The 26,502-nt window shown below is 50.4% G+C and overlaps 1 protein-coding gene across 3 annotated transcripts; it reads left to right on the top strand.

Annotated features, from left to right (window-relative positions):
- Positions 1 to 213: 213 nt before the first annotated feature.
- kptn (kaptin (actin binding protein)) lies at positions 214 to 20,890 on the top strand. 3 transcript variants are annotated; one of them, XM_060855966.1, is made up of 13 exons: positions 214 to 534; positions 3,064 to 3,146; positions 4,121 to 4,205; positions 5,226 to 5,280; positions 9,262 to 9,337; positions 9,448 to 9,521; positions 10,514 to 10,623; positions 10,847 to 10,963; positions 14,357 to 14,441; positions 15,084 to 15,219; positions 16,816 to 17,025; positions 19,273 to 19,444; positions 20,426 to 20,890. In XM_060855966.1, exons 1-12 carry the CDS (start codon positions 303 to 305, stop codon positions 19,438 to 19,440), a joined length of 1,431 nt encoding a protein of 476 aa, XP_060711949.1. In that variant the 5' UTR covers positions 214 to 302; the 3' UTR covers positions 19,441 to 19,444; positions 20,426 to 20,890. The 3 variants fall into 3 exon arrangements, with proteins under 3 accessions (XP_060711949.1, XP_060711948.1, XP_060711950.1); XM_060855965.1 differs by lacking the exon at positions 20,426 to 20,890 and having other exon boundaries at positions 19,273 to 20,323; XM_060855967.1 differs by lacking the exons at positions 9,448 to 9,521; positions 20,426 to 20,890 and having other exon boundaries at positions 10,842 to 10,963; positions 19,273 to 20,323.
- The last annotated feature ends 5,612 nt before the right edge of the window (positions 20,891 to 26,502 follow it).

Genomic DNA, 26,502 nt, shown 5'->3' with positions numbered 1-26,502 from the left:
TCACAACCCTAAGTTGTAGTCCAACAGGTTTATTCGCACGCACTAGCTTTCGGAGTGCTGCACCTTCATCAGGTGGTTGTAGGGGCGGAGGGGGAGGGGTCGTACCTTCGGGACGCCATCATTGATAGAGTCGCGTCATGAAAGTCGCCGGGCCGCCATCTTTGTTGGGGGCGCGTCGCGGAAGCCGGTGGGACGCCATCTTTGTTAGGGGCACGAAGGCCATCTCCACACGACAGTGAATTGAGGTCGAGTCGAGTGAGGATGGGCCGAGGTTGATGTAGCTCCTTCCCCTCCCCTTCGTTATGGAAGGGCCTCCGAGCAGTTTGTACGGTTCGTGCCCCTTGGTGGAGGACAGTTTCAGCCGCCTGTCCTCCCAGAGCAACATCTACGGCCTGAGCGCCTTCCCCAGGCCTGAGGGAGGCTGTGACCTCCTGACCGCCACCCTCAAGGGAAAGGTCATCAACTTCAGGTACCAGACCCCCCGGCAGAAGATCCGGCCCCTGGCCAAGGAGGTACAGTTCACCTACATCCCAGGTAATGGAGTGTGACCCTGTCCCTCTGCCCCACCCCCACCCCACTCCCTCAACTGACCACTCATTGTCCAGGCAGAATGGCCGGAGGGGCACCTGGACATACAACTGGTGTGGACAGGGTAGGTGCAGTTCTCCCACATCCCAGGTAATGGAGAGTGACCCTGTACCTCCCATCCCCACTCCCTCAACTGACCACTCATTGTCCAGGCAGAATGGCCGGAGGGGCACCTGGACATACAACTGGTGTGGACAGGGTAGGTGCAGTTCTCCCACATCCCAGGTAATAGAGAGTAACCCTGTACCTCCCATCCCACCCCACCCCACTCCCTCAACTGACCACTCATTGTCCTGGCTGGAGGTGCACCTGGACATATAACTGATGTGCTGCAAATGTGTTGCTGGTCAAAGCACAGCAGGCCAGGCAGCATCTCAGGAATAGAGAATTCGACGTTTCGAGCATAAGCCCTTCATCAGGAATAAGAGAGAGAGAGCCAAGCAGGCTAAGATAAAAGGTAGGGAGGAGGGACTAGGGGGAGGGGCGATGGAGGTGGGATAGGTGGAAGGAGGTCAAGGTGAGGGTGATAGGCCGGAGTGGGGTGGGGGCGGAGAGGTCAGGAAGAGGATTGCAGGTTAGGAGGGCGGTGCTGAGTTGAGGGAACCGACTGAGACAAGGTGGGGGGAGGGGAAATGAGGAAACTGGAGAAATCTGAATTCATACCTTGTGGTTGGAGGGTTCCCAGGCGGAAGATGAGGCGCTCCTCCTCCAGCCGTCGTGTAGTTGTGTTCTGCCGGTGGAGGGGTAGGTCCAGTTCACCCACATCCCAGGTAATGGAGTGTGACCATCTCCTCCGACCCTGCACCTTGGTCTGTTCAGAACTCCTTCTGAACTGACCACTGATTGTCGAGGGAGGCTGGCAAGTGGACAATGTAGGTGCAGCGAAGTGGTTCACCCACATGGGGAACGAGGCTAGGATCAGAGGACGTCATCTCGGAGTAAGTGGCCACACATTTGAAACAGAGATAAAGAGGAACTTTCTTGTGCCAGCGGGTAATGAATCTGTGGAATTCTTCACAGCAGAGGGCTATTGAGGCTGAGTCATTAAAGTATACTTGAGGCTGAGATGGACTCAGTGGCTCAGTGGTTAGCACTGCTGCCTCACAGTGCCAGGGACCCAGGTTTCAATTCCACCCTCTAGGTGACTGTCTGTGTGGAGTTTGCACATTCTCCCCGTGTCTGCGTGGGTTTCCCCCGGGTGCTCCGGTTTCCACCCACAGTCCAAAGATGTGCAGGTGAGGTGGATTGGCTGTGGTAAACGTGGGGTTTAAATCAGAGGGTCCGCACGTGCTTGATGGGCTGATTGGCCTCTTATCTGCACTGCGGGGTCTCTGGATAGACTTTTAATCAGTAAGGAAATCAAGTTGGAGGGGAAGGGGCAAGGTGTTGACTGTTGCTGCTTCAAAGCTCACAGTTTCAAAATCTCAGTTTGCAACTCCACCTGGGGTGCCAGTGTTCACCTTGGGAGGAGCAAGTGAGGACTGCAGATGCTGGAGATCAGAGCTGAAAATGTGTTGCTGGAAAAGCGCAGCAGGTCGGGCAGCATCCAAGGAGCAGGAGAATCGACGTTTCGGGCATGAGCCCTTCTTCAGGAATCTTGGGAGGCTTGCTTCTGATGCTCCCAGCTCCTGCCTGTGGATTCCCAGGATCCTCCAGTGTCTAGCTGCCCATGCTGGAATGATTTAAAATGGGGAATGCATAGGAGGCCAGAGTTCGAGGAGTTCAGGAAGGTTGTAGGGGTGGAGGAGATTAGGGAAGGTTGAGGACATGGAATGACTTAAAAATGAGCATCTTGAAGTTAAAATGTTGCCTTGACAGGGAGTCAGCAAACACAGCAATGATAACAGGGCAGGACTTGGTGTGAGTTAGAGCACCAACAATATGTGGGAGACCAGTCAGGATACTTGCATTTATCTAGCGCCTGTCTTGATATGCCAAAGTGCCAGTGGAACCACCGATTTGTCTTTAAGTGGGATTGTTGTTGTAACGTAGGAAACGCAACAATGGGATAAGTGAGCAGATAATCTATTTAAATGCTGTTTCAGAGATGGATAGTGACTGGGAGATCTGTCCTGCTCTTATCATATGGTCTTCTGCATTCAATTGAGAGGCAGACCAGAGGCCCTGGTTTAACATCTCCTCCCGAAGAATTGCGTTGGTGGTGGAATGAGAAAGGTTGTCGTGGTGCTTGAGGCTGGGTTTAAGACTGGAAACATAGGAGACTGTAAAATGAGGGAGTGCTAGTTATGTGAGAATAACACAGGGGACCTGTAGGAGGTAAAAGATGGTCAAGGCACTTGCAGTGTCTGAAAACCGTGAGGGAAGAGGTGTAAGAGTCTTGGGGCTTGAACACAGGATGGATGCAATCTGCTCAAAACCTGCACCATGGATCCAGAGAGGAGTGTAAGAGATTGCGAGCTGGATGTGTGACGTTGTGGAAATTCTTAAAATTGACCTTTTCCGTTCCCTCCTCAGTGGACGCAGAAATCGTATCTATTGATGCTTTCAACAAATCTGCGCCGAAACGAGGTCTGGTTGTGGGAATAACCTTTATCAAGGTGAGGTCGCTGATACTTTGCAAACTGCACGCTGGGTTCCAGTGGAAAGAGCTAGATAGTTAGAAATCTTTCCTTTTAAAACAAAATGCTTCTCAGTTTAAAAAAGAATTGACTTTTGTTTATTATTATGTGGTACGTGGACATCACTAGCAAGATCAATATTTGTAGCCCTTGCTAAACTAGTTCTTAATTACTTTGTGCAGAAAGGTATTTTTATGAATATACATGATCACTAAACAAAAATGCTGGAAATTACAGCGGGTCAGGCAGCATCCATAGAGAGAAGCAAACTAGCATTTTCAATCTCAAATCTCCATGGATGCTGTGTAACCTGCTGTGATCGCCAGCATTTTTTGTTTTCAGTACAGATTCCAGCGTCAGCAATAATTTTCTCCAACTTAGTCACTAAATCATTTTGGTTCTGTACAGTAGCATGTGAAACAAACATTGGAGTTTGACTTTATCCAACGAACAAACCCGAGGCATTTCTTACTTGCATGAGATTATATTCGAGGCTCAAAGGAATCTAATGACTGTACGTTGCCCATCCTTAACTGCCCTTGAACTGAGTGGTGTGTTAGGGCTATCTCGGAGGGCAGTTGAGAGCCAACACATTGCTGTGGGTTTGGAGTCACATGTTGTCCAGACTGGGGAAGGATGGCAGTGACAAATCATTGACGGTTACCACTTCTGAGGCTGGCTTTATATTTTCTCTATTAATTTTAATGTAAATTCCATCTGTTGCCCTAATTGGATTTCACTCCCATGTCCCCAGGGATTAGTCTGGGTCACTGGACTCCTGACAGAATGCTGCTTCGTCATGGCTTCCTCTTCTCAGTGGAATCTGGCAGAATCTCAGCTGGTCACAAAGTGTGTGATGCCCATTGAATACAGTCACGTGCTCGATGATGCCTGGGATCCTGAGCTCCACTTCACTCTGAGGCTGATGTTGTTGCTGCTTTTATTTCCCACAGGACTCTGGCGATAAGGCAAGCCCGTTCCTCAACATCTATTGCGACTACGAGCCAGGATCGGAGTACAATTTGGACTCCATCGCCCGTGAGTCAATGTTTGGTTTGTTTTTTGGCTGTAGGTCGAATTTAAGCAAGTCCCCCCTGCCCCCAGCCTCTGGGCCTGAGGGTTTCATGTCTAGGCCAGGAAGATGACTCCTCTGACACTGCAGCACTCCTTTGATACTGACTGGAGGAGTAACCTGAACTTCACTGTTCCTCAGGGACCCATGACCTCCGACTACAGTGGCTCAGTGATTAGCACTGCTGGCTGACAGCGCCAGGGTCCTGGGTTCGATTCCAGCCTGAGGCAACTGTGCAAACTCCACACGGACATTCTCCCCATGTCTGCATGGGTTTCCTCGGGGGTTCCTCGGTTTCTTCCGGAAAGATGTACAAGTTCGAATGGATTGGCCTTGGGAAATTGTTCCGTAGTGTCTGAGGATGTACAGGTTAGGGTGGACCTTGGGAAATTGTCCCGTAGTGTCCAGGGATGTACAGGTTAGAATGGATTGGCCTTGGGAAATTGTCCCGTAGTGTCCAGGGATGTACAGGTTAGGGTGGATTGGCCATGGGAAATTGTCCCGCAGTGTCCGAGGATGTACAGGTTAAAGTGGATTGGCTATGGGAAATTGTCCCGTAGTGTCCGAGGATGTACAGGTTAGGGGAATTAGCCATGGGAAATTGTTCTGTAGTGACTGGGGATGTGCAGGTTAGGGGAATTGCAAGGTTAGGGAAATGCAAGGTTATAGGGATGGGATGGGGTGGGTCTGGGTGGGATGTTCTTCGGAGGTCCGGTGTAGACTCGATGGGCTGAATGGCCTACTTCCACACTGTAGGGGTTCTATGATTCTGGCCTTGGGGCTGAGAGTGCGGACCACTGTTGATGCTTTCCATGTAATGGGTTAGGCAGGGTAAGGGGTGGGTGGCTGAGAGTGCGTGAGGGTCACGGTGATGGTACCTGCTTAACCTGGTACGGGCGGGCGGGCGGGTGAGGGATTTTAACTGTATTCTGCGATGATTCTCTTTTGCGGAGACTGGGCACTAACCTGTGCTTTTGTTTTTACAGAAAGTTGCCTTAACCTGGAACTCCAGTTCACCCCCTTCCAGTTGTGCCATGTGGAGTAAGTGCCTGGGATCTGCCTCTTTGCTTCACTTCCTTGGGCTAGAAACTAAACCCAAACAAATACAAAATAATTCTGATTCGCTGCCTTCCCATAAGCCTGAATGATATACGAGCAGAATTAGGCAATTCTGGGGTGTCATGTTGCGGCTTTATAGGTGAGGCCACTTTTGGAATACTGCATTCATATCTGGTCTCCCCACAAGAAGAGATGTTGTGAGACTTGACAGGGTTCAGAAAGGATGTTGCTGGTATTGGAGGGTTTGAGCTACAGGGAGAGGCTGAATGGGTTGGGCCTGTTTTTCCTGGAGTGTCAGACGCTGAGGGGTGACCCTTATAAAGGTTTATAAAATCATGAGGGGTGTGGATAGGGTGAATAGACAAGGTCTTTTCCGTGGGCAGGGGACCAGAACTACAGGGCATAGGTTTAGGGTGAGAGGGGAAAGTTATGAAAGGGACCTGAAGGGCAACTGTTTCCCACAGAAAATGGTAGAGGGTGGTTTAGGCTGGAGTAATTACAACTTTGAAAAGCCATCGAGATAGGTATATGAATAGGAAGGGCTCAGAGGGATATGGGTCAAATGGTATTAGATTAGTTTTGGGCAGCGCGGTGGCACAGTGGTTAGCACTGCTGTCTCACAGCGCCTGAGACCCGGGTTCAATTCCCGACTCAGGCGACTGACTGTGTGGAGTTTGCACGTTCTCCCCGTGTCTGCGTGGGTTTCCTCCGGGTGCTCCGGTTTCCTCCCACAGTCCAAAGATGTGCGGGTCAGGTGAATTGGCCATGCTAAATTACCTAGTGTTAGGTAAGGGGTAAATGTAGGGGTATGGGTGGGTTGCGCTTCGGCGGGTCAGTGTGGACTTGTTGGGCCGAAGGGCCTGTTTCCACACTGTAAGTAATCTAATCTAATCTAGTTGAGGACATCTGGTCAGCATGAGCAAGTTGAAATGAAGGGTCTGTTTCTGTGCTGTACCACTCTCTGACTATCACGCCCTTATATTCTCTGTGGTTTACAAAGATGCCCAAATAATGCATCACCGGTCCCTCTCAGGAATCCAAATTCACCAGAAGTCCAAGCCTCCCAACACCAATAAAAGTGGCTCTACACCATTGGTTGAGTAACTGTAGTTAAGTTTGAATTTCTCACCAGTGGTGACCAGTGCCTCTATTAATAATTGTGGCTTCCCACTGTGTTCATGACATCTCTATGACTTGGCCTCCTATGACCCAATGAGTTCGCAGATGTGGTGGAGGCGATGACCTACTGGTATTGTCACCAAACTGTTAATCCAAAGACCCAGACTATGTTTTGGTTACGAGGGTTCGAACCCCAGAACAATAGATGGTGGGAACTGAACCCATTAAGAAATAAAGGTGATGACCGTGAATAAATTGTCAGGAAAAACCCTTCTGTTTCACCTAATGTCCTTTAGGGAAGGAAACTGCCATCCTTACCTGGTCTGGCCTACACGTGACTCCAGACCCACAGCAAATGTGGTTGATTGTGAACTGCCCTCTAATTAATTAGGGATGGCGCAGCAACACACTCATCCCGTCAATGAATTAAAGATTCCCCACCCTCTGGCTGAAGAAATCCCCCATCATCTCCGTTCTAAAGGGTTGTCTCTTCACCCTGAGACCGTGCCCTAGTCTTTTCTGTTAGCGGGCAGCGAGGGATGAGCACTAAATGCGTACTGACCGATTCCTCCAGACGAGGAGAAAATTTAGTATGCAGTTGAGTAGTGAACTGCAAATCATTCACTGGCAGGGAGTGTGGATGAGAGTGATTCCTGCTCAGGCATGGGAAGGAGAAAACATTGGTTCAAAGTTTGTGAGAAGATTTGTAGCTCGGGTGCTCGTTGTTGTGGTTCTGTTCGCCGAGCTGGGAATTTGTGTTGCAAACGTTTCGCCCCCTGTCTAGGTGACATCCTCAGTGCTTGGGAGCTTCCTGTGAAGCGCTTCTGTGATCTTTCCTCCGGCATTTGTAGTGGTTTGAATCTGCCGCTTCCGGTTGTCAGTTCCAGCTGTCCACCGCAGTGGCCGGTATATTGGGTCCAGGTCGATGTGCTTATTGATTGAATCTGTGGATGAGTGCCATGCCTCTAGGAATTCCCTGGCTGTTCTCTGTTTGGCTTGTCCTATAATAGTAGTGTTATCCCAGTCGAATTCATGTTGCTTGTCATCTGAGTGTGTGGCTACTAAGGATAGCTGGTCGTGTAATTTTGTGGCTAGTTGGTGTTCATGGATGTGGATTGTTAGCTGTCTTCCTGTTTGTCCTATGTAGTGTTTTGTGCAGTCCTTGCATGGGATTTTGTACACTACGTTGGTTTTGCTCATGCTGGGTATCGGGTCCTTCGTCCTGGTGAGTTGTTGTCTGAGGGTGGCTGTTGGTTTGTGTGCTGTTATGAGTCCTAGTGGTCGCAGTAGTCTGGCTGTCAGTTCGGAAGTGCTTAGACTTAGACTTAGACTTACAGTGTGGAAACAGGCCCTTCGGCCCAACAAGTCCACACCGACCCGCCGAAGCGCAACCCACCCATACCCTTACATTTACCCCTTACCTAACACTACGGGCAATTTAGCATGGCCAATTCACCTGACCCGCACATCTTTGTGACTGTGGGAGGAAACCGGAGCACCCGGAGGAAACCCACGCAGACACGGGGAGAAAGTGCAAACTCCACACAGTCAGTCGCCTGAGTTGGGAATTGAACCCGGGTCTCTGGTGCTGTGAGGCAGCAGTGCTAACCACTGTGCCACCGTGCCGCTCTTGATGTATGGTATACAACGTCTGCAACACAAATTCCCAGCTCGGCGAACTGAACCACAACAAAACATTGGTGTTTGGATCATCACCGTCCAAACCTCCAGGGATGTGCTCATGTGGTGCAGTGATGGGGTCCCTTCTCTGAGCTGGGTTCAAATCCCACCCGTTGCAGAGGGTGAGTCGTAACATCCTTAAACAGGTCGATTTTACAAACTGTCTCCAACGGTTCAGTTTGTAATGTAGCAACCCCAATCCTTTGGCAGATCAGTTGGCACTGACAGCGGGCGTGGTATCAGATTGGTGCCAACGTACAGGAATTTGACCCCCATTTTGGCTGGAGTAAATTCGGAACCTCTGTGCCCCTTGTCGGCTGCCTGATGTCGGCAGCAGTACTGAGAGTCTGAGCTGCTGTCCGACCAAGAACTCCTGAAGTTTATCCTACAGTGTAACTTACAAAGAGAGAGAGAAAAGGACACCATTGAAACACTCAGGCTGTGTGGTGCACAACGTTCACTCGATGACCCGTGCGGCTGCTGTAGTGACTGCCCAACCTTGATCAACCCCTGAGGTTTCCCCAAGTGGTGGTCAGGGACCCAAGTGGGATCATGAGCTGACGTTTCGGGGACCCGCAAGCTCCCGGCAGCAATGGGCACCCGACACCAGTAAAACTGGGAACTGGCGTCGCATTTCATTGTTCCAGTATGGGTCATTTCCATTTGTGTGCCTTCTCCTGCTGCCCGCTGGGGAGGGGCTGTGCCAACGTTCAGTGTTTGGAAAGCACTGCCCTAACCTACCACTGTCTGAGTCTTCAATCAACTGAGCGATGCCTTGAGCCCTCAGGATTTGGAGGAGCCGGTGTTGGACTGGGGTGGACAAAGTTTAAAAATCACACACCAGGTTATAGTCCAACAGGTTTATTTTGGAATGCTGCTGCTTCATCAAGTGGTCCTTCATCACCACCTGATGAAGGAGCAGCGCTCCGAAAGCTAGTGCTTCCAATAAACCTGTTGGACTATAACCTGGTGTTGTGTGATTTTTAAGTTTGAGCCCTCGGGTGTTTGAAGGAGAGAATCGCTGATTTCTGTGATCCGCTGCATGAGGAAGACCTCCCCGATTTCACTCCTGAGTGACCTGGCGTTAACAGCAGGGCAGGGGCAGGGTGGCTGTTGTTGTCTTCCCCCTGCCCGACTTCACATTTTCCCTTTTCCACATTCCAGGATCCAGGAACGGCAGCAGCGAGAGACCGTGTTCCTGCTCAGTGGCCACGACCACCAGATCCACCTGTACAAAGAGGTGAGCCCTTCCCCCATCCAACTGCAGCCCAGTTTCGCGTCTCATCAATTTCCCCGAGTGACCGCTGCCTTCTCTCTCTCTCTCTCTCTCTCTCTCTCCTTGTCTCACAGAACGAAACGCTGCATCAATTTGAAGAAAGGCCGACAGGATTAATATTCCCCGAGTTAACAGGCCTACCCAGCCAGTAAGACCTCAGCATTGCTCGCACTGGTACATTGCGCGTGGACCTTGGGATGTTTTAGGTTAGGCCCCAGCTCCATGGCTCTCTGTGTGTTGCTCACAGATTCTCTCTTTTTCTCACATGCTCTCATTAGAACTAGGAGCAGGAGGAGGCCATTCCACCCCTCAGGCCTGCTCTGTCTTTCAGAACGATCCTGGCTGATCTCATCTCCGCCTCAACTGTGCTCTTTCAACCCTTTACTAATTAAAAATCTGTCTGTCTCCTCTGACCCTCCTTAGTGGCTCAGTGGTTAACTCTGCTGCCTCACAGCGCCAGGAACCCGGTTTTGATTCCACCCTCGGGCGACTGTCTGTGTGGAGCTCGTGTCTTTTCCCTGTGTCTGCATGGGTGCAGGTTAGGGTGGATTGGCCGTGATACATTGTCCATTATGTCCAGGAATGTGCAGGATAGGTGGGTTAGCCATGGGGAATGCAGGGTTACGGGGGGGGGGGTCTGGATGGGATTCTCGTCAGACGGATTGTTGGTGTGGATTTGATGGGCCAAATGGCCTGCTTCCACACTGTAACGATTCTATGATTAAATTAACTGTGTCCTAGCATCTACCATACATCTGGGAGAATGAGTGCCTTGGAGAGAAGTAATTTCTCCACACCTCTGTTTCAAATCTGCCACCCTTTATCTTAAAACTGTGTCCTCTCGATCCAGACTCCCCAACTTGAGGAAACATCCTCTCCATGCCTACGTTGTCAATCACCTTGTAACATCTTACAGATCTCACTTAAACCTCTCATTGCTCTAAACTCCAGAGGGTATAGGCCTGAACTGCTCAATCTCTCATCACATGACAATCCCTGGAGTCAATCTCGTGACCTACCCCTGACTTGCCTCTGGCTCCCTTTGAGTCTCGTGCTGTCGCTTTTGGTTTGTGGTTTTTTTTTGTCGTCTCACTAGATGCTGTGGGAAGCGAGTGCTAATGCCTGTTTATCTCATGACAGTGTCCTCTGGCTAGATGTGGTCAATATTCCGGATTCGACCAGACGGTTGACAGCGTTTGGTTGTCAGAATGGCTTTGTGGGGATTTCTCACGTGGATCAGGAATCGAAAGGTCAGAACTGGACTGTTGCCGCTTGTGACTAGCCCCCATCCCAACCTCTTCCCTGGCACTGTCAGCCCTACCTTCAGCTCCTTACCTTTTTTGAGGTCTGGTATCTCCTCCTGCCCCCGTTTGTCTTGCTTCCCCTTGCCCCATGTCTCAGGCTGCCCCCTTCCCCACCCCGCTCCTGGTGTTTGTGCATGTTTCTCACCCACTGTCTCCATTTGAAGTCCAGTTGTTCTGCAGAGTTGGAATGTACAACAGGATGGGCCGATTTCCACTGTCCTGCTCTTCGGGTTACCCACTGAGAACAGCGAGGGCAAGTCAACCGGGCAAGGAGCACCGAGTGTCGGTGAGTGAATGAGAATGGGCCTCAATACCTAGACCAGCAAAGGCACAATGTTCACTCTACAATGATTTGTTTTAACACAAGTGCCTCGCTCTTTCTCTCTCCTTCTATAAGGTGCTCTTTAAAACCTGCCATATATAGAGTCATAGAGATTTATAGCACGGAAACAGACCCTTCGGTCCAACTCGTCCATGCTGACCAGATATCCCAACCCAATCTAGTCTCACCTGCCAGCATATCCCTCCAAACCCTTCCTATTCATATACCCATCCAAATGCCTCTTAAATGTTGTAATTGTACCAGCCTCCACCACTTCCTCTGGCAGCTCATTCCATACACGGACCACCCTCTGTGTGAAAAAGTTGCACCTTAGGTTTCTTTTATATCTTTCCCCTCTCACCCTAAACCTATGCCCTCTGGTTCTAGACTCCCTGACCCCAGGGAAAAGCCTTTGTCTATTCCCCCTATCCATGCCCCTCATGATTTTATAAACCTTGATAAGATCACCCCTCAGTCTCCAACGCTGCAGGGAAAACAGCCCCATATACTTGAGTAATAGTCGATCTCACGTAAAAGTCAATCCCTTATTTTTGGCTAAATAACCTGGAATTTTCCACACGTCTCGTGTAAAAGTCGACCCTGGTTCTTCACAGGTAACAGGTCAGTGTTTATGTGAGTCAGTGCGCCTGCCGTCACACCCCACTCCAGCTTTCTAGTCAGCTGGTTGTTCTGATCCGCTCCAGTCCGCTGGCTGTTGGGTTCCACTCCGGGTTTTCGTAATTACCATAATTCATTATCTTTCTCCCTTTAATTCATTTAGAGATCGGCTGGGCTTCTGCTAATGGTACGGTATGAATATCAGCCCCTCGAAAGTAGTATCCGTGTAGTAGTCAATAAATAGCTATAAATTCTGTGTATTACAATCGTGTAGTCCACAACCACCCGATGAAGGAGCGTCGCTCCGAAAGCAAGTGCTTCCAATTAAACCTGTTGGACTATAACCTGGTGTTGTGTGATTTTTAACTTCATAAATTTAAAGTAAAAAAAAATTGACTATTACTCGAGTATGCAGAGGAGCCTCAACTATCCAAAGGACACGTGGACTGTATTCCATTCGGTCAGTCAAATTCTGGATAGCGTAGTGTCGCCGAGCATTGGGACCTTGCGATCTTAGAGGAGAAAGTGAGGACTGCAGATGCTGGAGATCAGAGCTGAAAATGTGTTGCTGGAAAAGCGCAGCAGGTCAGGCAGCATCCAAGGAACAGGAGATTCGAGGTTTCGGGCGTAAGACTGAAGAAGGGCTTATGCCCGAAACGTCGAATCTCCTGTTCCTTGGATGCTGCCTGACCTGCTGCGCTTTTCTAGCAACACGTTTTCAACCTTGTGATCTTTCCAGATATTCGGATAATCAACTGCAGGATAATCGCGGTTCCTCTGTATACTGTATCTGGATTTAAAGTGGCTCAGTGGTTAGCACTGCTGCCTCACAGCACCAGGGACCCAGGTTCGATTCCAGTCTCGGGCCACTGTCTGTATGGAGTTTGCACCTTCTCCCCATGTCTGCATGGGCTTCCTCCCACAGTCCAAAGATGTGCAGGTTAGGGTGGATTGGCCGTGGGAAATTATCCATAGTATCCAGGGATGCGCAGGCTCATTGGATTACCCATTGGCAATGCAGGGTTACAGGTAGGTCTGGCTGGGGTGCACTTTGGCGGGTCGGTGTTGACTCGATGGGCCGAATGGCCTGACTCCACACTGTCAGGACTCGATGTCTTTGGCCAAATGTTTGGTTATCCATAGCTAATATTTCCTTCTACAGCTCAGATATTCGTTCCACACATTCTCTCTGTGTAAAAAAAGAAAATTGCCCCTCGTGTCTTTTTAACTCTCTCTCTCTCTCTCCTCTCACCTTAAAAATGTGCCCTAGTCTTGCAATCCCCTACCCTGGGGAAAGGACAGCTACCATTATTTTATAAATGTCTATAAGGTCACCTCTCAATCTCCTACGCGCCAGTGAAAAACGTCCCCCAGCCTTTCTCTACAACTCAGACCTCCCATACCCAGCAACACCTTGGTCAATCTCCTGAACCCTCTCCAGCTTAATAATATCCTTCTGATAACTGGGTGACTTCTTTGGAGATGTGCCATGTTCTCAGAGGTTGGCACATGGTTAGATGCCAGTCTCTGTGGATGTGGGTTGTATGCTCATAGTGCATGCCCTGAAATGTTGAGACCAACCCAGAGGTTCTTTGGAGCAGACTGAAGTCACCAGGTACCCCCTTTCTGAGATCAAAGTCAGGAATTCTCATCTAGTCTGTTCAGCAGGTTTGCTAAGACAGGATGCTGTATATGAGTGAGGTGCGATATCTAGTTAATAAGGCCATTAACAAAGATTAATCCCCCCAATACACAGCTCACTGCTGCCTAGCAAGAATCCCACCTCCGCACCCAAGGCACACATGTCGTTGAGCCCTGGGGAGTTTTATCGAACTGAGAGACCTAGGGGTCCAGGTACATAATTCCTTGAAGCTTGCATCACATATAGACAGGGTGATTAGGATGGCATTTCGGACACATGCCTTCATTGCCTTTGAGTATAGGAGTTGGGACATCATGTTGAGATTGTAAAGGACATTGGTGAGGCCTCTTCTGGAGTACAGTGTCCAGTTCTGGTCTCCCTGTTATAGGAAGGATATTAAATTGGAGAGGACTCAGAAAAAAACTTACCAGAATGTTGCTGGGAACAGAGGTTTGACTTGTAAAGAGGGGCTGGGACGTTTTTCACTGGAGGGCAGGAGGTTGGGGGGTGACCTTACAGAGGTGTCTAAATCATGAGGGGTATGGATAGGGTGAATGGCCAAGGTCTTTTCCCTGGAGTGGGGGAGTCCAGAGCTAGAGGGCATAGGTTGAAGGTGAGAGGGTAAAGATTTAGAAGGGACCTGAGGGGCAACCTTTTTCATACAGAGGGTGGTGTATGTATGGAATGAGCTGCCAGAGGAAGTGGTGGAGGCTGGTACAGGTACAACATTTTAAAAGACTTTTGGATAAGTTCATGAGTAGGAAAGGTTTAGAGGGATGATTAGAGTGGTGCTGGAAAAGCGCAGCAGATCAGGCAGCATCCGAGGAGCAGGAAAATCTTGACAGCAGTCCTCATTTTCGCTTAAGGTTTCGAGGGATATGGGCCAAAGGCAGGGAAATGGGACTAGTCCAGTTTGAGAAACCTGGTCGGCAGGGACAGGTTGGGCCGAAGGGTCTGTTTCTGTGCTGCATGATTCTAAATTGTTTCTCTGTCTGCACCTCAGAAACAGGGCAACATCCAACCTTTCCAATGACATTAATCCTACTCTGTTTTCCTCTCCCCCCACCTTCTCTGGCACCCCTCTCTATTTACTGCAGATTCTGATGCAGCCAAAGGTGATTCCTCTTTGGAGAACTATAATCTGCTCGTGACCTCCGCCATCGAGCTCTCTGTAGTTTACAGGTGAGACGTCTTGGCATTCGACAGGGACGGGCACTGGGCTTGTTGGCACCACTTTGATGCGTCACTGCAGGGCCATCGTCACTGTCAATCGCAGTCCCTTCAGTACCAGGGTGTGGGGGGGAAGCCCAGTACATCATGGCCAATCCCACGATGAAATTCCAGGGAAATTCATCCCTCAACTCCCCAAAACAGAAGTTCCCAAAGTGCTGCTCGTGACAGCACGGTGGCTCAGTGATTAGCACCGCTGCCTCACAGCGCCAGGGACCCAGGTTCAATTCCAGCCTCGGGCCGCTGTCTGTGTGGAGTTTGCACATTCTCCCCGTGTCTGTGTGGGTTTCCTCCCTGCAGTCCAAAGATGTGCAGGTTAGGGTGGATTGGCCATGGGAAATTGCCCACAGTGTCCAGGGACGTGCAGGTTAGGTGGGCTAGCCGTGGGGAATGCAGGTTTACAGGGATAGGGTAGGACAGTGGGCTGGGATGCTGTTCGGAGGGTTGGTGCAAACTCGATGGGCTGAGTGGCCTCTTACCGCCCAGTCAGGATTCTGTGATGAGGGCAATACCCCGTGGGAACAAACCAGTGGGAGTGATGGCTGCTGCTCTGGAGGAGCCAGTGCGTTGACCTCTCTTTCTCTTCCCTTGCAGGGATGTGCTGAAGAATGGCCTCAGTGACCAGGCCATCCTGCCTGAGAGTGACCAATTCGACAGCGTCCTGTGTGCGCTGGTAACCGATGTCGACTTTGACGGGGTGAAGGAGATCCTCCTTGGCACCTACGGCCAGGTAACGAATGGAATGTCTCCCCCCTCTACTTCTGATTTCCTGTACCCCCCTACACCCCCGCTCCCATCATACCCACCCCTGGAGGTGACATCCTGTGGGTTACCACTGACCAGAACCTCAACTGGACCTCGCCAGAGTGGCTACAAGAGCAGCTCAGAGGCTGGGAATCCTGCTCCGAGTAGCTCCCCTCCTGTCACCCCAAGGCCTGTCCACCGTCTCCAAGGCACAAGTCAGGAGTGTGATGGAATACTCCCCACTTGCCCTGGATGAGGGCAGCTCCAATACACTCAGCACCATCCAGGACAAAGCAGCCCCCATTTCATTGGCACTCGATCTACGACCCACGCTCAGTAGTAGCAAGGTGTACGTCTACACGGTGCACTGCAGTAATTTACTAAGGCTCCTTTAGACAGCACCTTCCATACCCACAATAACTTCTGTCTCGAAGATACATGGGAACACTACCCCCTGCCGGTTCCCCCCCCGAACCCCTCACCACCCTGACTGTGGAAATATATCACCGCTCCTTCACTGGGTCAGAATCCTGGAATTCCCTCCCTAAAGGCATTGTGAGTCAACCCACAATAGATGGACTGCAGCGATTCAAGAAGGCATCTCATCCCCACCTTCTCAAGGGGGCAATTAAGGATGGGCAATAAATGCTGGGCCCAGCCAGCAACGCCCACGTTCCACGGTAATAAAACGAAATACTGTCCGCTGTCTGGATCCTGAACTCTGGAATACCCTCCCTAAACTGGTCACCCTCTCCGTCAACCCTCTCCGTCTCCCGCCTCTCTCTCTCTCACCTCCTTTCAGCTTCTGCCTGAAGTGTTTGGTCACCTGCCCTAATTACCTCTTTGGGCAGCTCAGGGCCTTGGAGCTAAAACACAAAGTTAAAGGGCGCTGTTTCAGTGTCCATTGTTTGGTGTTGGCTTCCCATGTGGCCTTGCTTCATCGTTGGAAAATAATGTCACTTCTCATTATATCAGCCTTTCTCGATGAGGAAGGAACTGTAACGACATCTGACCCTTGTAACACCCCCTGGGCAGTGCCCGGATCACTCACGGTCACGTCTCCAGGTTTGGATTTAATTAATTACCGGTATCATGGTTCCTGCTGGGTCTCTCTTGCCATTCCCTCTTTTATAAAATTGGCTTTCTTGCGATTCTGTCCTGATGAGTTTAATAAACAAATACCCTCCCACTTCACAGATTGGCTAGCTGTCAATTTCCACCCGGAAACAATGGGGGAGGTCAGCTGACCAGTCCAGAAGATGCCAGTCCTTGCCCTCCTGCTAGTAGGCACCGTCGCCAGGCTAACCTGAGTGGGAATTCGGCCCCTCTCTCTCCGACTAGCTAGCAGCCCTCCTGCCAATAGGTACTGTTACCAGGCTAACCTTAGTGGGAATTCGGCCCCTCTCTCTCCGACTAGCTAGCAGCCCTCCTGCCAGTAGGCACTGTTACCAGGCTAACCTGAGTGGGAATTTGGCCCCTCTCTCTCTGACTAGCCCTGGCAGCAAGGAGACCTCCATTTCTGGAAGGGGCCGTGTGTCGTTTTGCCTTTGCTCTGGGGTCTGAGCTTGCTTTCTCTTGGCAGGAGTTACTCTGCTACAAATCCTGCACCATGGGGGCCCCCGATCCTGAGGCTGTGGAGTCGGGACTCGCCCCCCGGCTCCGAGGTGAATTCCGGCTCCTGTGGAAGAGAAGTTTCCAGAGCCCCCTGCTCTCCATGGCCTACGTTGACCTAACGTGTGACGGACTCTCTGAACTCGCCGTCGGCTCTCTGAAGGGGCTGCACATTTTGCAGGTAACGGGCCCCGGTCTCCCACCCCCTTCCCACCAACACATCATCGTGGAAATCGGCTCCCACTGTGCTACCCTCCCTTCCCAAACATCTGAGTTCAAACTGGTATCTTTCCAGCACAGAGAAGATGGGCCGAAAGGCCTCCATCACCCACGGTTCTATACTTTCTAAATGCATTTGTCACCAGGAGTGAGAGAAACATGGCTGGGTTTATTTGGTCTTGGATAAGGAGGACACTCGCATGCGAGAGGGGACAATGGGCTGAGAACATTGGGAAAGATTGCAGCAGCCATTCACGTGGGGTTAAAGGTTGTTACTGGGGGTTACTAAAGAGGATAACTTTACCCAAGTCTGTCGGAACACTGACATCATTGTCCCCGAGCGGTGGGTGTGGAGAGCAGGGGGCATTGCACCTTTTGGTGGGGAGTTGAATAAATGTTGGAAGGAAATGGACAGAGCTGCTGGAGCTGGAGTTCAGCACTGGGACTCATTTCGGATTGCTTGAGCAAAGTGCTAGGCTTGGCTCGATGGGCTGAGTGGCTTCCTTCTGTGTTCCAAAACTCCCTGATACCAAGCGTTGGTTAGTAAAGCAGGGAGCACTGAGATATGAGAGAGATGGATGTCAAGGACATGGGGGGGACAGCACAGTGGCTCAGTGGTTAGCACTGCTGCCTCACAGCGCCAGGGACCCGGGTTCGATTCCAGCCTTGGGCGACTGTCTGTGTGGATTTTGCACATTCTCTGTGTGTCTGCATGGGTTTCTTCCCACAGCCCAAAGATGTGCAGATTAAGGTAGATTGGGCGTGCTAAATTGCCCCAAAGCGTCCAGGGATGTGTAGGTTAGGGTGGAGTGGCCATGGGAAATACAGAGATCGGGTAGGTGGGTGGGATCCTTCAGGAATTCCTGAAGAAGGGAATCGTTTACTTCTCCACCTCCTGATGCTGCCAAGCTTCATGTTCCCCCAGCTTCTCTACTGTCATTTCACACGACAGTTAAGAGTCAGCCATATTGCTGTGGGTCTGGACTCACATGTAGGCCAGACCAGGTAAGGATGGCAGATTTCCTTCCCTAAACGACATTCGTGAACCAGATGGGGTTTTTGCTACAACAGAAGTGTTACTCACTCACTTTCAGTTTCAGTTTCAGTTTAATCAGCTCCTGAGCTGGGATTTGAGCCCATGTCCCAGAGCTTCAGCCTGGGGCCTGTGGCTTACACATCCTGTGGTGTAGAATCCGTACAATGCAGAAGCAATCCATTTGCCCCATCGAGTCCACACTGCCCCTCTGCAGAGCGTCCTACCCACACCCACCCCATCCCTGTAACCTTGCATTTGCCACGGCCAATCCACCCTAACCTGCACGTCGTTTGGACTGTGGGAGGAAACCCACGCAGACACTGGGAGAATGTGCAAACCCCACACTGACAGTCGCTCGAGGGTGGTATCGAACTGGGCTCCCTGGCGCTGTGAGGCAGCAGTGCTAACTACACATATCTTCCACTATCCGAAGGTAGAGCTTTTGTAACTGAAATGGTGTAAAACAAAGAAGCATTAATTTATATGGAAAAAATTTAGCCTTTCTTCGCAAAAGCGAAAACCCTCTTTGGATTTCTTTCAGTTAGCGAAAACGAGTATGAATGTGGGTCTTTGGTAAAAGTGAAGTGACGTAAAGCCAACCTTTGAAAAGCGGGGCATACCAGCACTGAGTCACCGTGCTGCCCCATTACCACATGTCATAGAGATGTACAGCATGGAAACAGACCCTTCGGTCCAACCCGTCCATGCCGACCAGATATCCCAACCCAATCTAGTCCCACCTGTCAGCACCCAGCCCATATCCCTCCAAACCCTTCCTATTCATAAACCCATCCAGATGCCTTTTAAATGTTGTAATTGTACCAGCCTCCACCACATCCTCTGGCAGCTCATTCCATACACGTACCACCCTCTGTGTGAAAAAGTTGCCCCTTAGGTCCCTTTTATATCTTTCCCCTCTAGTTCTGGACTCCCTGACCCCAGGGAAAAGACTTTGGGAGATGGTGATAGGATAAATAGACAGTGTTGTAGGTCAGCCCTGAGCTAATGGTGTGGCTGGGACAGGCTTGACGCCCTAAATGACCTTTCCCTTTTCCTGGGGGCCTGTCCACCTATTTTAACCCCAGTTTGGTCAATCACTAGCCCTCACTTTAGTAGCTGCGAAATGATGTTTTAAAACAGCGAGATTAAGTGCAGTCTGCTTGTGTGTTGCAGCACAATCTCACCCAGACAGCCAGCCTGGTCTTAGAGAGGCTTCGCTCCCGGGCGTCGGCTTTGGGGAAGAATTTGTCTCCAGGCCCAGGCAGTGCGGAGCTCGCCAATGCCGAGACGGACACGCAGGCAGTGTCCGAGCTGGAGGAAACCGCGGAAAGGAGCAGCTGACGAGGTGAGCTTTTGCTCGCAAACCCCCTCTCCCCCCAACCCCGCTTTCAAATGGTGACCCATGTTTCACCCCCACTCCACACAAAAGCAGGGGCTGGGGGGGGGGAGATTCATTTCTCACATCAGCGGTTTGCACAGCCTCTGGGTCTGGAGGAGCTGAGCAGGAGAACGCCACCTCGCCAAGCCCCTGGCCTGAAGGTGCCCGTGGAATAGTGCAGTCTGGAAGTCGCTGAGGTTTCGAATCCTTCCACCTTGTACTTGTTTGAGCTCGAAAGCTTGTGGACCAGAGGCCCGTGTTTCAGTGGATAGTCTCTCAACATTCAAACATGTCCCTGTTCATTCATCGCCTTTCCAATTGAAGTCGCTGCATGGACTGTTCCCCCACCACCCCCAGCTTTGGCTGGCAGATTGCACCTTCCTCAGTGCTCTCTAGAGACTAGCACCAAAAAATACAAGAGACCCCTTTCCGAGTGTTGTAACAGCAGGAGGGAGTGCTACACGGCCAGAGGAGCCAACGTTCGCATGATACGACAACTCAATTCGCCTTCCAGTCAGATGGAAACCTGCGACTACTGACCTTTGAAAGAGGCGGACTAGAGAGTCCATTCCCCCCCAACACAGTGTGCCAGGTCAATATTTAATCTCAGTCAGCATCACCTTGATGCTAGAGACAGCTAGTTCTTTGCCAAACAGCTGCTCCATTTCCAGCGTTACAGCAATGGCCAATTATTCTTAAGGGAAGTGTTTAATTGACTGCAAAGCGTTTTAGGATGCTACTGAAATGCAAGTCATTCCTTCGCCCATGTAACATTTCGGAAATAATATTCACTGTGCGTTAGTTTAATTTAAAAATAATTAGAACTGTGGCACGGCTGGGTGTATTGCAATAAAATAAAAATGGTTTGGAATGTTCCACAAATGTTTTGTGTTTGCAGGAGGGTCGAAGTGCTTTTGTCCTGAAATCTGTGTTTGTGTTTGGCACTAGGATGTTCTGGACTGATAGCTACTGGGTCTGCAGTCAACAGAAAACTGGAGACAGCAACTCGAATTAATCAGAATATGTTGGATCCTGAACTGTGTCACCTGAACCTAGCAGCAGATGGAGCAGTTGTTTCACTTTTCACAGTATCAGGAGACAGGCTCTGTGATATAATGAGTTTAAGGGCTTTACCAGAGCAGGGACAGATAGAGTACAACGTGGGAAAGTGTGAGGTCATGCACCGCGGTAGGAAGGATAGAGGTATGCGCTGTTTTCTAAACAGGGAGAAAATTCAGAAGTCTGAAGTGCAAAGAGATGTGGGAGTTCTCTTTTAGATTAGATTCGATTAGATTACTTACAGTGTGGAAACAGGCCCTTCGGCCCAACAAGTCCACACCGACCCACCGAAGCGCAACCCACCCATACCCCTACATTTACCCCTTACCTAACACTACGGGCAATTTAGCATGGCCAATTCACCTGACCCGCACATCTTTGGACTGTGGGAGGAAACCGGAGCACCCGGAGGAAACCCACACAGACCCGGGGAGAGCGTGCAAACTCCACACAGTCTGTCGCCTGAGTCGGGAACTGAACCCGGGTCTCAGGCGCTGTGAGGCAGCAGTGCTAACCACCGTGCTGCCCTCGTTCAGGATTCTCTCAAAGTAAACTTGTAGGTTGAGTCAGTAGGAAGGCGATTACAATGGTGACATCTATTTTGAGAGGACTTGAAAATAACAGCAGAGATGTATCTCTGAGGTTCTACAAGGCTCTGGTCAGACCGCATCTGGAGTATTGTGCGCAGTTTGGGCCCCATATCTCAGGGAGTATGTACAGCCACGGAGTGGGTTCGGAGGAGATTCATGAGAATGGTCCCAACTTTGAGAAGCTTAACATATGAGGAACGTTTGAGGACTCTGGGTCTATGCTTGATGGAGTTTAGAAGGATAAGGGGGGATCTGATTGAAACATACAGAATACTGAATGGCCTGGACAGAGTGGATGTTGGGAAGATGTTTCCTTGGGTAGGAGAGATGAGGACCTGAGGGCACAGCCTTAGACTAAAGGGAAGACCTTTATAGAATGGAGATAAGGAGAAACTCCTTCAGCCAGAGAGTGGGTAATCAATGGAATTCACTATCACAGAAGGCTGTGGAGGCCAGGTCATTGAGTATATTTAAGACTGAGATAGGTAGGTTCTTGATTGTAAAGGGAATCAAATGTTATGGGGAGAGAGCGGGAGAATGGGGTTGAGAAATGTATCAGCCATGGTTGAATGGAGGGGCAGACTGAATGGGCTGAATGGCCTGATTTCTGTTCCTATGTCTTATGGTCGTAATTCATGACATCAAATCCCTGCGGTGCCTATGTATGTTTTGTCAATGCAGTCAAAGCTAGGACCACTGGGAGGCCATTTAGCCCATTGAACCTGTGCTGCTATCCATTTAGATCAGTGACTGGGTTGCTTCTTCATCTAGTGCCTCAGTGGTTAGCACTGCTGCCTCACAGCATCAAGAATCCGGGTTCGCTTCCACTCTCAGGTGACTGTGTGTGGAGTTTACACACTCTCCCCGTGTCTGCGTGGGTTTCCTCCGGGTGGTCCGGTTTCCTCCCACAGTCCAAAGATGTGCGGGTCAGGGTGAATTGGCCATGCTATAGTGTCCAGGGATGTGCAGGCTAGGTGGGTTAACCATGGGGAAATGCAGGGTTACAGGGATAGGAAAAGGGGGTGTTCTGGGTGGAACACTCATTGGAGGGTCAGTGTGGACTCGGGCTGAATGGCCTGCTTCCACTGTAGGGATTGTCTGCCTCTGAGTAGGAGGAATATGGGCCAAATGCTGGCAAATGAGACTGGTTCAGTTTAGGAAACCTGGTCAGCATGGACGAGTTGGGCCGAAGGGCCTCTTTCTCGTGTTGGGGAGAATGCCTCAGTTAGGTGATTTACATTTAAACCAGGCAGGTTAACTCTGACCCAGATACTGCTATGAGGTGTTACTGATGTAATGCAGGACGTGTGTAGGGACCAGCGTGTGCAGAGAGTGTGGGAATGAGCAGTTGATAGTTTGTGCTGTTGGCCGAGGGGAAGGATGTGATGGGGGAGGGGTGTGAATTCAGCTGAAATTGCACCAGCCGGGGTCTCCAGGCCCCAGCAGAGGCTTCGATTTCCCGTTATCTCTGGAGGATGGCATAGCCGATGGTGCAGCACTCCCTCGGCACTGCAACTGGGCTTTGTGCCGTGGTTTGAAGTGTCAGTGAATTGGAGCGAGAGAGAGGAGGACTTTGCGGCCTTGCTCTGTAATGGGTAGGCTCCCTGGTCCCAGAGAGTAGCTACCAGCTGTTTTAGTTTGAACAGGAAGTGGTGACTGGCTGTGGTTCGGGTGAGGGAAGAGGGAGAGAACAAGGAAGCTGAGAACATTGCAACTTGAAAAAACTGGGGCAGACACACTTAATGTTTCAAAAGTACAGTGTCAAATAAAAGTGCAAATATGGTTTAAATATTGAGTAATGCTGTTAGAGTAACTCAATTATTAGTTGAAAATGTGTTGCTGGTTAAAGCACAGCAGGTCAGGCAGCATCCAAGGAATAGGAAATTCGACGTTTCGGGCATAAGCCCTTCATCAGGATGGCTTATGCCCGAAACGTCGAATTTCCTATTCCTTGGATGCTGCCTGACCTGCTGTGCTTTAACCAGCAACCCATTTTCAACTGTGATCTCCAGCATCTGCAGACCTCATTTTTTAACTCAATTATTACTCCCACAGTAATTACTGTAGCATTCTATGTAGAAATGCCATTCTTAAAATGTATTTTCTCTCTCTGTTCCTCATGAGCTGATCCATTTGTACAGCCAGCAAGGGTCAGCAGTTGCTGCTCAACTACATGAGGCATCACAGCCACTTCTGATTCTGTCCCTGTCTGTTCAGGAAGTGAGGACGACCGACGCTGGAGGTCAGAGTCGAGAGTGTGGTGCTGGAAAAGCACAGCAGGTCAGGCAGCATCCGAGGAGCAGGAGAGTCGACGTTTCGGGCATAAGCCCTTCATCAGGAACGAGCCTTGTGGGTCGGGGCTGAGAGATAAATGGGAAGGGGGTGGGGGTTGGGGGTGGGGGGAAGGTAGCTGGGAAAGCGATAGGTGGATGAAGGTGAGGGCAAAGGTGATAGGTCAGAGGGCGCAGTGATGCACGGGTCCAGAGGGCGTTGCTGAGTTGGAGGCTTGGCACTGGGATAATCTGGGAGTTGGGAGGGCAAATGAGGAAGCTGTCAAAATCCACATTGATCCCGTGTGGTTGCAGGATCCCAAGGTGGAATATGAGGCATTCCTCCTCCAGGCATCGGTTTGGCAGTACACTCTGTGGTTAGCCGCTCTCTCCTGTTGCCGGTGGCTGCACTTGCCCTGGGACCGCATTAACCAACAGCGTTCCCACTCCACCAGGGACAAGTCAAATGGGGGTACAGCGCAGAATCTGCCTTGGTTGTATAGGGGCCATGAGGAATGGAGAGTTACCGTTGTTTGGGATCTAGATAAGAGTTCCTGAATGAGTAAACCATGTGAGGGTGTTCCTATAAGAGGGAGAGTGTGGGGAAGTGGCGTTGAAATGCCCATCAGCCATGATTGAATGGTGGAGTGAACTCGATGGGCCGAATGGCCTTCCTTCTGCTCCTATTTCATATGGTCTTATAAAGCAATGACTTCTTCCAGATTTACCTTCCAAAACATCAAGGTGGGGACAGTCTGAACGTGTGCTTTAATTAATTAAACTAACAATAAAATTGTGTGGGGGGTTTGGGTAGGATGCTCTTCTGAGGATTGGCGTAGACCTGATGGGCCAAATGGCCTGTTTCCAAACTCTGGGAATTCTATGGTTCTGTGAACTGAACCAGTTTCATGTGTACGAGTGACTGGAACTGGTTTTGAGATCGTGGGAGGGATTTGCATGGGATAAAGAACGATAGATGATGGGAAATCTGAAACTCAACAGGTCTAGCAGCATCTGTGGAGAGGAAAACACAGTTAACATTTCAGGTCCAGTATGACGTCTTCAGAACAAGCGAGTGTGGGCACATTTACGTTTAAAAGGCACTCCGATAAGTACATGAAGGTTTGGAGAAATATGGGCCAGGAGCAGGCAGGTGGGACTAGTTTAGTTAGAGATTATTTTGGCAAGGACTGGTTGGACCGAACAGTCTGTTTCTGAGCTGTGTGACTGCATGATTCTATGTCCAGTGGCCCAGTTGGGATCAGTTCCTATGGAGAGTGGGACATCACAGCTCCTCGCTTCACTGAGGAGATAGGGATATAGTGGTAAACCTATTCAATTACTGAGCCAGAAATACAGGGCATAAGCTAAAGGAGCAGAAGACGGCTGTTCAGCCCATCGTGTTTACGCCACCATTCAGTCATGGCTGATATGTTTCTCAACCCTGTTCTCCCTTATTCATCAAGAGCCCATCTATCTCTATCTTAAAGACACTCAGTGACTTGGTCTCCACAGCCCTCTGCGGCAATGAATCTCAGATTCGCCACTCTCTGGCTGAAGAGATTCCTCCGAAAGGGTTGTCCCTTCACTCTGAGGCTGTGCCCTCAGCCCCTCGCCTCTCCTACTTCTCCACGGCCACTCTATCCAGGCCTCTTGGTATTCTAAGTTTCAGTGTGATCCTTCTAAACTCCATTGAGTACAGACACGGAGTTCTCAACTGCTCCTCATAAGACAAGCCGATCATCCCCAAGGGATCGTTCTTGTGAAACATCTTTGGACTCCTTCTAACGCCAGCTCATCCTTCCTTAGATAGTGGGCCCCACTCATCACCCTCTTGGATAATGGGCCCAGCTTGTTTCTCCCCCCCCCCCCCCCCCCCCCTCTTAGATACGGGGCCCAGCTCATTTCCCCCCCATTTAGATATGGAGCCTAGCTCATGTTCCCCCCCTTATTAGATCCAGGGCCCAGCTCATCCTTCCTTAGATACGGGATCCAGCTCATCTCCCCCCGCCTCTTAGATACAGGGTCAGCTCATTCCCCCCCATTGATACAGAGCCAAGTTCATTTTTCCCCACCCCAACCCCTTAGATACGGGGCCCAGCCCACCTTCCTTAGATACGGGGCCCAGCCCATCCTTCCTTAAATATGGGGCCCAGCCCACCCTTCCTTAGACATGGGGCCCAGCTCATCCTTCCTTAGATACGGGGCCCAGCCCACATTTCCTTAGATACGGGGCCCAGCCCATCCTTCCTTAGATACTGGGCCCAGCCCATCCTTCCTTAGATACTGGGCCCAGCCCATCCCTCCTTAGATACGGGGCCCAGCCCACCCTTCTTTAGATACGGGGCCCAGCCCACCCTTCCTTAGATACGGGGCCCAGCCCACCCTTCCTTAGATACGAGGCCCAGCTCATCCTTCCTTAGATACAGGGCCCAGCCCATCCTTCCTTAGATACAGGGCCCAGCCCATCCTTCCTTAGATACGGGGCCCAGCCCACCTTTCCTTAGATATGGGGCCCAGCTCATCCTTCCTTAGATATGGGGCCCAGCCCATCCTTCCTTAGATATGGGGCCCAGCCCATCCTTCCTTAGATACGGGGCCCAGCCCACCCTTCCTTAGACATGGGGCCCAGCCCATCCTTCCTTCGATACGGGGCCCCACTCAGCCTTCCTTAGATACAGGGCCCAGAAAATCTCTCAATGTTCCAACTCTGCTCTGACGAGAGCATTTTACAGCCCCAGCACTTCATCTCTGCTGTTATATTCTAGCCCTTTTGAAATGAATGCTAACATTGAATTTACCTTCCTAATTGCCAACTGTATCTAAATGTTAACCTTAAGACAATCCTGAACGAGCACCTTTAAATCCCTTTGGGCTTCAGATTTCCAAAGGCGTTCCCCATTTAAAAAGTAGTCTTCCCTTCTATGCTTCCTACCAAAGTGCATCACCTCACACTTTCCCACATTGCATTCCATTTTGTACTTGTTTCCTGTTCCAGCAGGTTCCACCTTTCTCAGGTAAGTTGTATTGTTGATGCAAGCAATGAGGTCAGGATGTGGTACATTACAAATCAAAAGTTTTATTTCAATTTACAATTTTGATCACG

Source organism: Hemiscyllium ocellatum, chromosome 47, assembly GCF_020745735.1.
Source record: "Hemiscyllium ocellatum isolate sHemOce1 chromosome 47, sHemOce1.pat.X.cur, whole genome shotgun sequence".
In the NCBI taxonomy this organism is placed as follows: Eukaryota; Metazoa; Chordata; class Chondrichthyes; order Orectolobiformes; family Hemiscylliidae; genus Hemiscyllium; species Hemiscyllium ocellatum.
Note: the sequence above shows the minus strand (reverse complement) of the source record. Positions and strands in the feature narration are given on the sequence as shown.